Source organism: Rhizoctonia solani, chromosome 16 (genome assembly GCF_016906535.1).
Source record: "Rhizoctonia solani chromosome 16, complete sequence".
NCBI classification, from domain to species: domain Eukaryota; kingdom Fungi; phylum Basidiomycota; class Agaricomycetes; order Cantharellales; family Ceratobasidiaceae; genus Rhizoctonia; species Rhizoctonia solani.
This window is the reverse complement of record NC_057385.1, coordinates 2,457,467-2,469,822: the sequence shown is the minus strand read 5'-3', so window position 1 is coordinate 2,469,822 and position 12,356 is coordinate 2,457,467. Positions and strand designations below refer to the sequence as shown.

At 49.4% G+C, this 12,356-nt stretch overlaps 6 protein-coding genes across 6 annotated transcripts; 3 read left to right on the top strand and 3 right to left on the bottom strand.

Annotated features, from left to right (window-relative positions):
* Positions 1-113: 113 nt before the first annotated feature.
* On the top strand, positions 114-3,912 carry RhiXN_02059 (AAA family ATPase; the record flags this gene model as incomplete). Its single annotated transcript, XM_043321878.1, has 6 exons — positions 114-629; positions 676-784; positions 836-2,539; positions 2,598-2,845; positions 2,900-3,317; positions 3,374-3,912. 6 exons carry the CDS (start codon positions 114-116, stop codon positions 3,910-3,912), a joined length of 3,534 nt encoding a protein of 1,177 aa, XP_043187701.1.
* Positions 3,913-4,176: 264 nt separating this feature from the next.
* Positions 4,177-4,989, top strand: RhiXN_02058 (Transcription initiation factor IID, 18kD subunit; the record flags this gene model as incomplete). The annotated part of the gene is made up of 3 exons (XM_043321877.1): positions 4,177-4,594; positions 4,645-4,742; positions 4,807-4,989. The coding sequence occupies 3 exons, from the start codon at positions 4,177-4,179 to the stop codon at positions 4,987-4,989; spliced, it is 699 nt and encodes a 232-aa protein (XP_043187700.1).
* Positions 4,990-5,069: 80 nt separating this feature from the next.
* RhiXN_02057 (RNA recognition motif protein) lies at positions 5,070-5,725 on the bottom strand (the record flags this gene model as incomplete). Its single annotated transcript, XM_043321876.1, has 5 exons — positions 5,070-5,173; positions 5,237-5,310; positions 5,360-5,441; positions 5,492-5,548; positions 5,626-5,725. The coding sequence occupies 5 exons, from the start codon at positions 5,723-5,725 to the stop codon at positions 5,070-5,072; spliced, it is 417 nt and encodes a 138-aa protein (XP_043187699.1).
* A 200-nt stretch (positions 5,726-5,925) lies between these two features.
* Positions 5,926-6,847, bottom strand: RhiXN_02056 (nse1 non-SMC component of SMC5-6 complex domain-containing protein; the record flags this gene model as incomplete). The annotated part of the gene is made up of 5 exons (XM_043321875.1): positions 5,926-5,995; positions 6,042-6,382; positions 6,432-6,504; positions 6,630-6,742; positions 6,797-6,847. The coding sequence occupies 5 exons, from the start codon at positions 6,845-6,847 to the stop codon at positions 5,926-5,928; spliced, it is 648 nt and encodes a 215-aa protein (XP_043187698.1).
* Positions 6,848-7,426: 579 nt separating this feature from the next.
* On the top strand, positions 7,427-8,689 carry RhiXN_02055 (thioredoxin; the record flags this gene model as incomplete). Its single annotated transcript, XM_043321874.1, has 9 exons — positions 7,427-7,624; positions 7,671-7,729; positions 7,779-7,796; positions 7,977-8,016; positions 8,074-8,146; positions 8,203-8,228; positions 8,287-8,430; positions 8,510-8,519; positions 8,574-8,689. The coding sequence occupies 9 exons, from the start codon at positions 7,427-7,429 to the stop codon at positions 8,687-8,689; spliced, it is 684 nt and encodes a 227-aa protein (XP_043187697.1).
* Positions 8,690-8,829: 140 nt separating this feature from the next.
* Positions 8,830-12,090, bottom strand: RhiXN_02054 (peptidyl-Lys metalloendopeptidase; the record flags this gene model as incomplete). Its single annotated transcript, XM_043321873.1, has 15 exons — positions 8,830-9,019; positions 9,085-9,269; positions 9,329-9,527; positions 9,587-9,612; positions 9,682-9,814; positions 9,865-10,101; positions 10,166-10,179; positions 10,250-10,345; positions 10,470-10,519; positions 10,579-10,676; positions 10,851-11,006; positions 11,061-11,245; positions 11,308-11,591; positions 11,656-11,777; positions 11,831-12,090. The coding sequence occupies 15 exons, from the start codon at positions 12,088-12,090 to the stop codon at positions 8,830-8,832; spliced, it is 2,235 nt and encodes a 744-aa protein (XP_043187696.1).
* Positions 12,091-12,356: the final 266 nt, after the last annotated feature.

The window sequence follows — 12,356 nt, the reverse complement described above, 5'->3', positions numbered from 1 at the left end:
GCGGCTGCCGAATGTCAGCACTTGCTGTCACACGCTGCAGAGCACGTGACCATGATATCAGAGCGCTTAAGCCATATTCGCTTACGTGATCTACTCTCTCGAGAATCTACCCGATGCGCGCCATCCGCGTCCGACTCGCCATTGGCCGACCTTCCACGTCTCGCCAGAGTCGTTCGACGTCGGCTTTCACATCTTCCGCGACTCTATCTCACCCTAGGAAGTTACCGCCGGATTTTCCCCGTCGCATTCCGGCCTATGCATATGCGCCGGTTGAGGACAGTCAAGGGCCGCTTGTCAGCCCCAAACCGAGCGAGACAGAGACTGACCAAGACCAAGAGAAGCCTCGGAGACGTGTCGGGCGACCCCCAGGCAGTCCAAACAAGCCCCCGCCACCGCCGCCTCCGCCTACCACCAAGGCGTCTGTAAACCCCGAGTCCATATGGGCAGGGAAGACTCTAGGCGAAGGCGACGCCCGGACCCTGCCTCCAGAGGATATGCTCCAAGATGCACTGGCACAACTCCTGGTCACTCTTCAGCCTCAGACACAGTATCGCGCAGCCTATTCAACCAATGGGCTCCCATTGGTTGAACCGACACTGGCTCTCTATTGCCCAATTGAGGGGGGCGATGTGAGTTGCTTAAATTTTCCTCTGACTGGAACTAACTCGCGCGTAGTATGTCATCGATGATACAGTCAAGGAACTGGCTAGTCGTGTGAACGGAGATGTTATAGTCGTGGATGCGGCCCAGCTTGCAGCTGGTGAGCACGGTAGCTTTGGCAAAGGTGTGTTTCATGCACCACTTTATAATTCTCATTTTATTGAAATTTATTCAGCCGCCTCGATTCTCAAGTTCCCCCACAACCCTCTTCATTTCCCCTCCACCGGATCTCCTGCTTCCCGGCCAATCTCTGAGGACCCTGACACGGACGACGACGATCTGGATGACGACGATGAGCCAGACTCCAGTATCCAACGAGTCACTTTTGGCAATGTTTCAGCCGTCGCTATCCCTGCCCGAGCACTTCGTATGCGAGGTAACCCACTGGTCCCTGGTTCGTCTTCATCTGGATCAGGAAGAGATACTCCTATGGGCCAATCGGAACTTAAAAACTTCTTCGAGTCGATTATCAATGCACCTGTTCCCTCTTCCAGTCCTTCAAGCACACAACCCCGACCAAGGATAATCTACCTTCGAGACTTCTCTCTTTTAGCACCAAGTGCACACACATGGTACCCGGCTCTCTTGTCTGCTATCCGCTCCCGTCGGCAAGGCCATCTTCTCAGACCGTCTAACCCTCTGCCTCATCCTACGACCTTGGTTCTGGGAGTATCTCCATCATCCGTGCCTTCACTTTCCAGCTCGCCTTCGCCTGGACCACCCAGTCCCGCTTCAGGAATCATGAACATCCTCATGGGCCAACGACCACGAATTGTGCCGACCCCGGTCGCAAGCCGAGAATCCGGTGCCAACCAGGACGAACGAGAGCTTCGACTCCGAGAGCGACTGAAAAGGTGGTCTAGAACTGGCTCCGTATTGGACAATCTACCTTCCTTTGCCTCCCAGCGAAGTCCGGCAGCTGGGCCGACAGGATTTATGTCCGCGAATGGCTTCACAAGTTTATTCGGGGCTCACCCGAGCTCGGCCAGAGAACAGGCCAACGAAGGAACGAATAGCGGTGGAGTGAGCGTCGGGACGGGGAACAAGAGTGGCTATTTTAGGGCGTGTGGAGTAGTGCCTGCTACAAGGGACGAAGCACGAGAAAGGAATGTAAGGAGGGCGCGAAGATTGGAAGTGAATACGCTGGTGGTACGAATGGCAATGGGAGCCGTGGGTGCCAAGCTCGTTGGAAGTACAGGGATGTTGGCCCGGCCATCCAAGTCGAAGAAAGAGATGGACGAAACAGAAAAGGATAAGGAGAAGCCCGATGCCATTCCGACTGATAAAATGGTAGATGATTGGTCTCGAAAGGTCTTGGACTGGTCCTCTGCAAGACGGCTGGCAGACCGAGCGTTGGCATGTTCTATCCTCACAAATACACCTCCGGTCGAACCCGTCGTTTTAGATGAAACAGCTCCGATTCACGAAGCGGCGGCAGCAGAGGAAATGGGCGCCAGTGGGACAAACGGAGCAGGTGGGATACCCCTCGCAACTCCCGTAAGTTGGGAGTCGGTGCGAACTGCATGGGATACGTTGCGGCTGTCACTGGGGTATGGAGAGAAAAAAGCCGAATCATCCGGGACTACGACCACCCCCGCATCCGATTCAACTACAACACCAACTATCAACCCAAGTCCCACTGGCTCTTCGAGCGCATCCAGTACAACTCCAACTTCAACCCCCAAGTGGTCGGGTATAGGCTCTCCCCGGGAGCCTGTCCCTTGGATAGATGCTGTGCTTGCTCCTCCCGTACCTACCATCGGTGTGGATGGAAAGCCTGCTGAGTCTGGAGCGGAGGACGACCTTGTCGAACAAGTCAAAAATGATCCCGAGCTGGAACCGCACGAAGACAGGCTGTTGGGATGCATTGTGAATCCAGGTGGGTGTTTACATGCTTTTCTAGAACCTAGCCTATTTTACCGACTCTTGCCACACAGCTGAGCTCCAAACGACATTCGCTCAAGTTCACTTGCCCGACGCAACAATCGATAGCGTGCGCACGATTGTTTCGCTCCCATTGCTCTATCCAGCGGCATTCCGCTCCGGTATACTTGCACAACACGCTATGAATGGTGCACTGTTATTTGGTCCACCTGGCACGGGCAAAACGTTGCTCGCCAGGGCTTTAGCAAAGGAAAGCGGAGCAAGGATGATGGTTGTCAAACCGTCGGATGTGATGGACATGGTAGGCCCTGAACTCTACTCACTAAACTAACAGAGATACTAAGGCTTGAGCTAGTATGTCGGCGAAGGAGAAAAACTTGTTCGCAGTGTCTTTTCTCTAGCTCGGCGTCTCTCGCCTTGCATAGTCTTTTTAGACGAAATCGATGCACTTCTCGGCGCTCGTTCGTCCCGAGATATAGGTGGTGCAGCATCTGCTCACCGAGGGCTCGTTACCGAGTTCATGCAGGAAATGGACGGTTTGAGGTCTTCTGCTTCTTCAAATGTGGTCGTGATTGGAGCTACGAACCGACCGTTTGACCTAGACGATGCGGTTCTCAGACGATTACCCAGACGACTCTTGATAGATCTCCCAGGGTTGGAAGAGCGAGAGGCGATCTTGAGAATTATGCTAAAAGGAGAAGACGTAACTGAAGATGTCGACATACCAACACTTGCAAAGCAGACCGATGGATTTAGTGGGAGCGATTTGAAGAGTACGTATATGCGTTTTGGGCCAATTTATTCTGAAGGTACTGAGCCTGTGTTATAGACTTGGTAGTTTCCGCCGCTCTGGATGCTGTCAAGGAGAATATATCACTGCCATGGAGGACTGGCAGTGCTGCTAATAAAAGCGGAGACAAGGACAACGAGAAGTTGGCAGATCTACCGAAGCCAGATGCGATCAATATTGCTCCCGATGCAACAAGCTCTGATGCCCCTGTTCCCGGGACACAGGCTACAACCAAACCGGCCGTAGTTGAATCGACGCAGCCCGCGGAGGATAATGCCGGTTCAACTACTGAAACAGTAGCCACTACCACACCCACTCAGCCAACAGTCGAACCAACAGTCGTGCGGAGGCTTACAAACGAGCACTTTACGCGTGCCCTCAAAGATATCACACCGTCTGCGTCAGAAGCACTCGGCACACTAGCTGACCTGCGAAAATGGAATGCCGAATTCGGGGGTGGTGATAGGAAAAAGACAAACAAGGCGTGGGGCGGGCGGTTCGGATTTGGCGGTAGTGGAAAGAGACCAGATGGTGAAGGTACAGGCCGGGTTGGCGGGGTGGTCGATGAGCGAGTTTGAAAGTGGAGAATAATGAAGATATAAGTCAATGGTGCATTTATTCTGAAAGTACGGCTAGATGATTGCTGTTGGATTAATCGATGTAGATATCCAGTTGTGTGTAAACTTATACAGCTTACATACTGTATTGATTGAGTTATGGACAACCCTCCACTCACTTTTTGCTCTTAGAGAGTGTGTGACCATGATCATATGTGTGGTCTATGCGACTACACGTGACTCCTAGCCACTCAGGCTTGTCCATCACTTCTGCTTGATCCAAGTATGTCACAAACACCTGTAGCAGCTTCGAATTTGCCGACCCAGGCTCGTCCTACTACCACCAATGCCCAAACTACAGCTCCAACTACGACTGCGACTTCAGCGACCCTTCCAACTATGACTGTTCCGACACCGACAGGTGCTCCCACCACCACTCCTCAATACTATACAGCCGCACAGTACCCAACTCGCGGACCTATTCAATTTACAACAACTCCGGGCCCCCCTTTGACTCCCAGACCATCCACTACTACCAGCACTGCGGCCACATCCACTACGCGTCCGGCAACAACAACTTCCTATACGGCATCATCTGCTCCGCGACCAGCTGCTCCCGCTGCCAGTTTTGTCTCTACCGTGGGCGCTGGAAAACAACAACCCAAGAAGGCACCTGCTCTCAAAGGGTCGTTTACGAAAGATCGTAAGTGTATTGTTCTGTTTCAAGTCCAATGTCCTACTGATGGACTGTAGTCCGACCGATGATGTACGCGTTTGGGGACCACTCTAATCCTGCACCAGATACTGTGACCGTTATGGAGGAGATTCTCATGGATTATATGATTGATGTGGTAAGCAACCTGAGTCGTTCCACCGTTTTCAATCCTGATGCGAGCTTGTATACGTACTGTCCAGTGCACCACGGCGATGAAAAAGACAAAGAGGACCAACATTCAAATCGACGGTTTAAGGGAAGCTCTCTCGCATCCGGCAGACGTAAAAAAATTGGCTCGTATGGAAGAGCTATTATTTATGCAGGAAGATATCAAGCGCGCTCGTGCTCAATTCAGTGAAAAAGACGATCGAGCAGCTCCGTAAGGTCCTTCGTAGCACACCAGTAGTTCTATCTCCTTGGAGACCCATAGATTTGGTAGGCTTGGACCTGGCATGTTTTTTTTTTATTCTTCCATTGCGTCCTCCCGTGTGGAAGCGCGTACGCCTTGTCCGCTGCTTTCGTCCAGTGGTTTTGCATGTTCCTTGAGCCATTCCTCGGACTCCCACACTATTTTGTTTTGTAAATTAGTTTCAAAAGGATAGTGAGTTATGTTGTAGCCTATAGACTCACCGGCACGATTCGGGTTCGCCTCTACCTTCATGGCTTTAGCAAGATTAACTTTAACCACTTTGCCGTGGACAACGCTTTTGGGCGTGCAATTAGTTAGATTCGGAACAAAAACGTGTCGCTCACTTGAGGTCCATGTTGTCTATCGCGTCTTGCGCATCCGCAGGTGAGGAGAACGTCACAAACGCAAACCCACGGTGGCCCGTGGCTATCAGAAAAACAATAAGTTATAGTCACCAACTTCCTTTTCGAACCTACGAGGCTGATCTCTATGTATGGTTGGAGCTGGCGGAATTTGTATGTCAAGTATATCACCTAAAGTTAACGAGCAGTCAGTTGGCTCGAATCTGCCAGCGAGCATGTTTAAGTGACTGATACGCGAACAGGCTCACCGAAAGCCGAGAATATCTCCATCAGTTCTGCTTCATTGGAGTCTTCGTGTAGGCCTCCGACATATATTGTTTGCTTTCGCTTTGTCCCGTCAAAGTCCATGATGGGTGCCGAGTTTAACGCTGGGGTCTGGCTGGGTCCCAATAACGATCACGTGAAATCACCAAATAAACCCCGCCCTGCAATCATTCAAGTCAAATCTGAGTGGAATATAGCTAAGATACCCCTAATTAATTAAAGTTTTGTATAAATTCTATTATGTACATGGTGGGCATACAGATCAATAACTTAATTAAGTTGTCTTAGTTGCGACGCGAGCTGCGCTTCGCCTGTGATGGTCCCGCCTCGCTCTGTTGGGTAGCCAGAGCCCGCCTGAGTCGAAGTAAATAACGGGTCCACTGTGACCAAAGTTACTCACCCTTTTCCTTTCTTGTTCTTTACTGAGGAATTTTGAGTGGACTCATCAACAGCCATGTCATCCTCCGATTCAGCTCCCTGCATTGCGTCTTCCATTTCTTCCTCGAGATCCTCCTCTTCGGGCTCTTCTTCATTACCTCTAGCTGCCCGCCGATGCGTTTGATTACCTTTAACCGCTTCCTCCCCGATTTTTCGGACACTTTCATCTTCCCAACTACTTCCGCACGTTGGACACTGAACGCCTCTGTCGCGCGCAGCACGAACTACTACCGCGTAGCAGTGGATGTGCAAGCGGGCGCCACAATTATTGGTGTGGCAAGCAATTCCCTTTGTCACTGGTTCCTAAACTGGAATAAGCCACTATGTCATATATAAGAAACATCATGCCCACCAAGCACGTAGTGCATTCGGTGTATTCATCTGGGTAGGCGTCACGGAGGTATGTTTGTAACTCAAGTAAGGCCCTAGGAGCAAGTGAATACCGTCCCCGCCTGGGATCTCGTTGAGGTCAGGTTTAATGGATGAGACAAAACCTCCTCACTCACTTGCTTTTCATAAGCCATCCTTTGGCAACAAAACTCGAAAGTACATGCTCGCTTCTGCTTTTGTGATGCCTTTACCCTGTAATTGTGATACCTCCCGTAGAGCAGCTGTCGCAGGAATGGAAAACACTTCGTTATCGGCGAGCATTATTTGCTCAACCTATTTCACAGATTATTCCTGCATACCGCAATAAATGTAAAGTAATAAACTTACGATTAGCTTGAAATATTGTATCTCTGTTGCGTTGTATTCGGTAGCAAGCATCGTTGCAGCGTCTTGTTTGGTGTTTATCTAGGAAGAGAGGTCAAGCTTATTAGTGTGGACATATTAAATAACGTACTATTGCCCATAAAGTCTCGCCTGTGCATTCGTCTTGGTGCTGCTGAAACGTAGATCAAACTTCTCAAGCTATTGAAACTATTAGTTCCACCCACACTCGTTAGCCCTAGACAACTCACATCCTGGTTAACTTCAGTAACAAAGCTCCTCCCACTATCGGATGCGAACTCGTTTTCTTGGTATGGTTGAACCAATCCTGGATTGATTTCTGCTCGAAATTAGAGTTAAGGCGCCTAACTTGGACGACGCTTGTTTACCTTGGTGGCTTCCATGCACTTCAAAACAACACCTTTACAGTTGTTTCCGAAGCCCATCTTCGCTGAAGCATTGCCTGAAGAAACAGCCGTTTATAATCACTTTTGCTGACAGTCATTGTACCAGACGCGTATGGAAGTAAACAAGCACGTCGATAGTACAGCCACCACGGATCTTTCTGCGACCTCACGTGACTATAAATGAGACCCTTGGCACTGAGTAATTGACTACCATAATCTGCTTGCACGTATGGCGTTCTTAAGGCATATCCATAGTTCGTCCGACTTGGCAAGTAAACTACTGTACACTCCGGTTCAAGATCTGAATGTACTCCAGGACACTCTCCTAAATAACAAAGCTTCCGGTTTGGTGGTCATTGACTTCCACGCTGCGTGGTGCGGACCTTGCCATGCAATTGCACCGTTCTATGAGCAACTCAGTCAACAGGTAAACAACACACTTCAAATACGACTTTCTCTGACACTTCTTCTAGTACACGCATGTTGCCTTTGCTAAAGTGGATGTTGATGCGCTTCAAGGCGTTGCCAAAAAGTATGTTCTATAGCGCATAATATTTTGATATTACTTATCTTCCTTTAAGGGTGTGTAATCTTCTGCAGTGCGTCTCTATGCATCTCACTGGTTAAACGAACAAATCAGTACGGCGTAAAGTCTATGCCCACTTTTCTATTAATTAAGAACCATGAAGTGGTGGACACTGTTGTCGGCGCCGATAGAGAGGCACTCAGCAATGCCGTTCGAGCCCAAGCACCTCCTGCTCCTGCTCCCACCTCTCTAGGGGAGGCTCTTCCAAGGATGACTCGGCTGCCTCCAAGGATGTACGTATTTGTATTGGCATATTCGGGATCCAGTTGTCTGATGCTAGTATCCCCTAGGTTTCCTTATTGGAGTACCTGGATTCTACTCAGTTGAACTGTCTCAACGAATCCGACACGCATAATATCAAGAGTATTCTGGGAAACAAAACATTCAACACTGGAAATCTTATTTGGAGAGCGATTCAGACGAACAATTACTTATTAACCTTTATGTAGGTTTACCGTTAGATTCCTGCACATACGTTCCTAAAATAATATGGTGGCTCACAGTTCAATCAAGCTGTTCGCATCCGATCCATAGTCATACATACAGTAGATGCCTCACATGCCCCCAAAGCCATTAAACTCGCCATCAATCGCGCCTCAATTGGATTTGAAGATGTTGAATCAGCAATTGAGCCTGATATGGCGCAGGTAATTGAAGAGTTATCCCCAGATGACATAGCCAACTCTCGTCGAATGCTTTACGATATGTACGCTTCCAATCCGTCAGAAGCCTGCACGTAAGTATCGTTGATTCGATTAAATCCAGTTGAATTTCTCACTCTATTCCTTAGATTTTGTCGCGTCCAACCACGGCAACGAGGATGAAACGCGAATTAATGCGATCGATGTTTTTGGGCAACCCGTCGAAACCACCAAGATGGCCAATTTCCATGCTCCTGAAGAGTAGAGAATTGCGCGATTATGTAACACTAATATAAACTGACATCTTATGCCCGTGGTTCAATTGAGTTACACGCATGAAAGTAATACAATAACAAGTAAATTAATACAACTAAGCGATCTCTATATGAATCGACGCTATCCAAACTAAATAAGAACTGGGTCGTTCTCAACAAAATACTCGTGATTATCAGCGTTGTCGATCGCTTGATCTGGATTCGATTGGGCTAATAAGCGAGCGGAAGCTGAGCCGTAAACATGATCATCAGTACCCCCATTGACGACGAAGTGTGATTGCTCATGGACAATCGTGCCTGCACGCGAATCTGACCCGACGCTAGAAGTGTCACGGTTAGGAACTGGCTTCAAAACTTCACTCGTATAATGATTGATATCACTTACTCTAGAGCAGACCAAAATGCTTCACATAAATAAACATATCCTGGGCGGTCCTGATACACATAGGCATATGTGGCTGACTGTGTGCAGCCACAATCGTAAGTCGACGAAGTCGCATCGGTTCCGATGTTTTCAAAGTGTAACTTGACTGTACCGAAACGTGTTGAGTCAAAGGTTCCAAACCATTGCTGAATCAACACGGGTGTTTAACGGGCGTTTACTGATGTTGAACATGGCGCATACATACCGTGTATCGAGTGGTACCCGTTGAGATACTTCTTAGATACGCAGTTGCGTTGGCAACATACTCGTTCGCAAAGTTGGCTGCGGTGCTGATCTGTGACTTTTGGGCCTCTGAGCAGCCACTGTATCCAATGTCTCTGCGAAGCATTGCGCGTCGGCTCGGCTTTTCCTTGTGTCTAAGAGCGACCAGTGATCCCCCAATCCTAAGTTTGTTTGTCGTTGTCTCTGCCGTTATAGCGGCAAGCCGGCCGTTCTCGTCTACATATTGGAGATATTACTCGCTGAAAACTGAGTGCATATTAGAGCCCGATTAAACTCCCATCAGCACTGGATGATCACTTGAGTGCGGTCACGTACATTATATTCGCCAGCTCCAGAACGAGTAAAGTTGTAGACCCCAGCCAGGCTGTGAGCCAATGCGAAAGACTCCCCCGATGCGAGAATCACAAAATTCGATTCATCCCCAGATTTTAGTGCCAACTCCGGCGAGCTGTTGGCAATATTTGAGCCAGCTTTGTACTCTGTTCTGATTTCACTCACTATTTAATCCTAATACCGGTGAATAACGGCGTCCCTATTCTACTTTTAATAATAAACGAATTTGTTTGCCAATCGCTGAGTACAGAACTTGGGTCCTTCAAGAGTTTGACAGAGTCGGAACCAGTATTAGTAACGACCGTCCTCACAAAAAGGTTATCGACATCGGTAACATTTAAAGGCCCAGTGACAGTAAGGCTTAAAGAAGGAACAGCGACACGAACGCAGGGAGGAGAAAAACTGCAGTATTAGTGAGTACAAAACGCATCTTGGCTGGGGTGGTTGTGACAGTTGTGGCACTGACGCTCGGCGTGTGATCTTATATATGCGCAGTCGGTATGATCGCCATCCGTTTTTCGTCACTATTCACTTCCGGTTATGTCCATACCGTAATCCCAAGGATATTACAATACGCGGTGCTTTCTCGAGTGGGTTCGCACGTGGTTACTGCGTGCAGTATCAGGCCAGTATCTGTAAACTCAACCTAAACCAGACGATTCAGCTAAAAGAAACACATGTAAATCATACGTTTATTTCGTCCAAGGCTATACCAAACCACCAAGCTCATTCATCAGGGAATAGAATTCAAGAAAGACTAAGCCACCTACATGAACCAGGAGAACGATTCGTATGGCGAATTCCGTGACAGCAGTGGCTCCTGAAGCACGCGGCACAAGTGAACGTAAAAAGAAAACGCGGTATCCTTTAACCTTGTACCACGAGCGAGCCTCAGCAACGGAGAAACAAAGGGCACGCTACCACGTAGCGACAGCGCAGCATGGTCACGTATATCCAATGTCGTTTTAGGCGCGATGCTAAGTTTCAATCGTGTTCAGGCACTTTTGCCCATATATATATAGCGAAGAAAGAACGAATATTATTTTCCTCATAGCCACATATAACAAAGGTTGATATGAGAAATTTCACGATTTTACCCAGCGATATAACAGGCCATTTAGGATTGAGCAGGGTTGTTCTCCGCAAAATACTCGTGGTTGTCGGCATTGTCGATAGCTTGATCCGGGCTGGACTTTGCAAGAGACTTGGCACCAGACTGGCCGTAAACGTGGTCATCAGTGCCACCGTTGACGGTAAAGTGGGATTGCTCGTGAACAATGGTTCCGGCGCGAGAGTCAGTGCCGGTGCTAAATCAGGTGATTAGCATTTGTCATACTGTTGGTATGAGATGTTATTCTTACTTGGGAGCATTCCAGAAGGCACCACAGAGGTAGACATAGCCGGGGGAGCTCGGGTAGACGTAGGCGTAGGTGCCAGACTCGGTGCAGGTGCAATCATAGGTGGTGGAGGTGGCATCGGTACCGATCAAGCTGTAGTGAGACTTGACGGTGCTGAAGCGCGAAGACGTAAAGGTACCAAACCAGGTCTAGTTCCCGATGCCGGTGTGTCAGGAAGCACATGACGAATAGTACCAGAAGCAAAGCTTACCGTGTAGCGAGTGGTTCCACTCGAGATACCAGCCAGGTACGAGTTTGCGCTGGAAACGTAGCTATTTGCCGAGTTGGCGGCAGTGGCGATCTGAGACTGCCGAGTAGAGCTGCAGCTCGTGTATCCGATTGCACGACGAGCAATGCCGCTCTTATCGTGCTTGGGGGCGCCCTTGAAGGAAGCGAGCGAGCCTCCGACTTTGAGTTTGTGGGACTGAGCCTCGGCGGCAACAGTGGCAAGTTGACCGTTGAGTCGACGTATTGGAAGACGTTTCCAGCAGAGAACTACCGGGATGGGTTAATCACCAACTAACATCGACATATATAACCAAAATTACCTTGTAGTCACCGGCGCCAGAGCGAGTAAAGTTGTAGACACCAGCAAGATCGTGGGTCAGCTCAAAGGACTGGCCGGGAGCGAGGACGGCAAACTTGGACTCGTCACCAGACTTGAGGGCGAGCTCAGGGGAGCTAAATCACTATATGAGCAAAATGGTTTATACACGCGCCAAGCCGCTACTTACTACTTGACCTTGATTCCGGTAAAGGCCGGGGTGCCAGCGGCACCTTCGATAGCGAAGGTGTTGGTACGCCAGTCGCTGAGGACTGTGCGAGGATCCTTCAAGAGCTTGACGGTCTCTGCGCCGGTGTTGGTGACGATGGCCTTGACAGTGAGGTTATCGACATCAGTCACAACAGATGGACCAGTGACGGTGAGTTTGAGGGAAGGAGCGGCAGCAACGCATGCAGCAAGGGCAGCAACGACAGCAGAAGTGGAGCGCATTTTGGGTAGTAGACAAGTAAACCTCGGACGAGTTATCCCTAGACGGATGTGATACTAACCGAGGCCGGGCGCAATTAGTTTATATATGCGCGTCGCACCGACCGCCGGCAGATACAGCATATGGGAATGCATGGTTGAAGTGCAGCGAAGCGTGCGTGCGATGTATCAGGCGGGAGTGCTGCCATGCGTGGCGTTCTGGTCGAGTAAGCCTTCGTACACCTTCCTGCGTGGTCGTCGAAAGATTCGTATGAAATGTGCTAGATTCT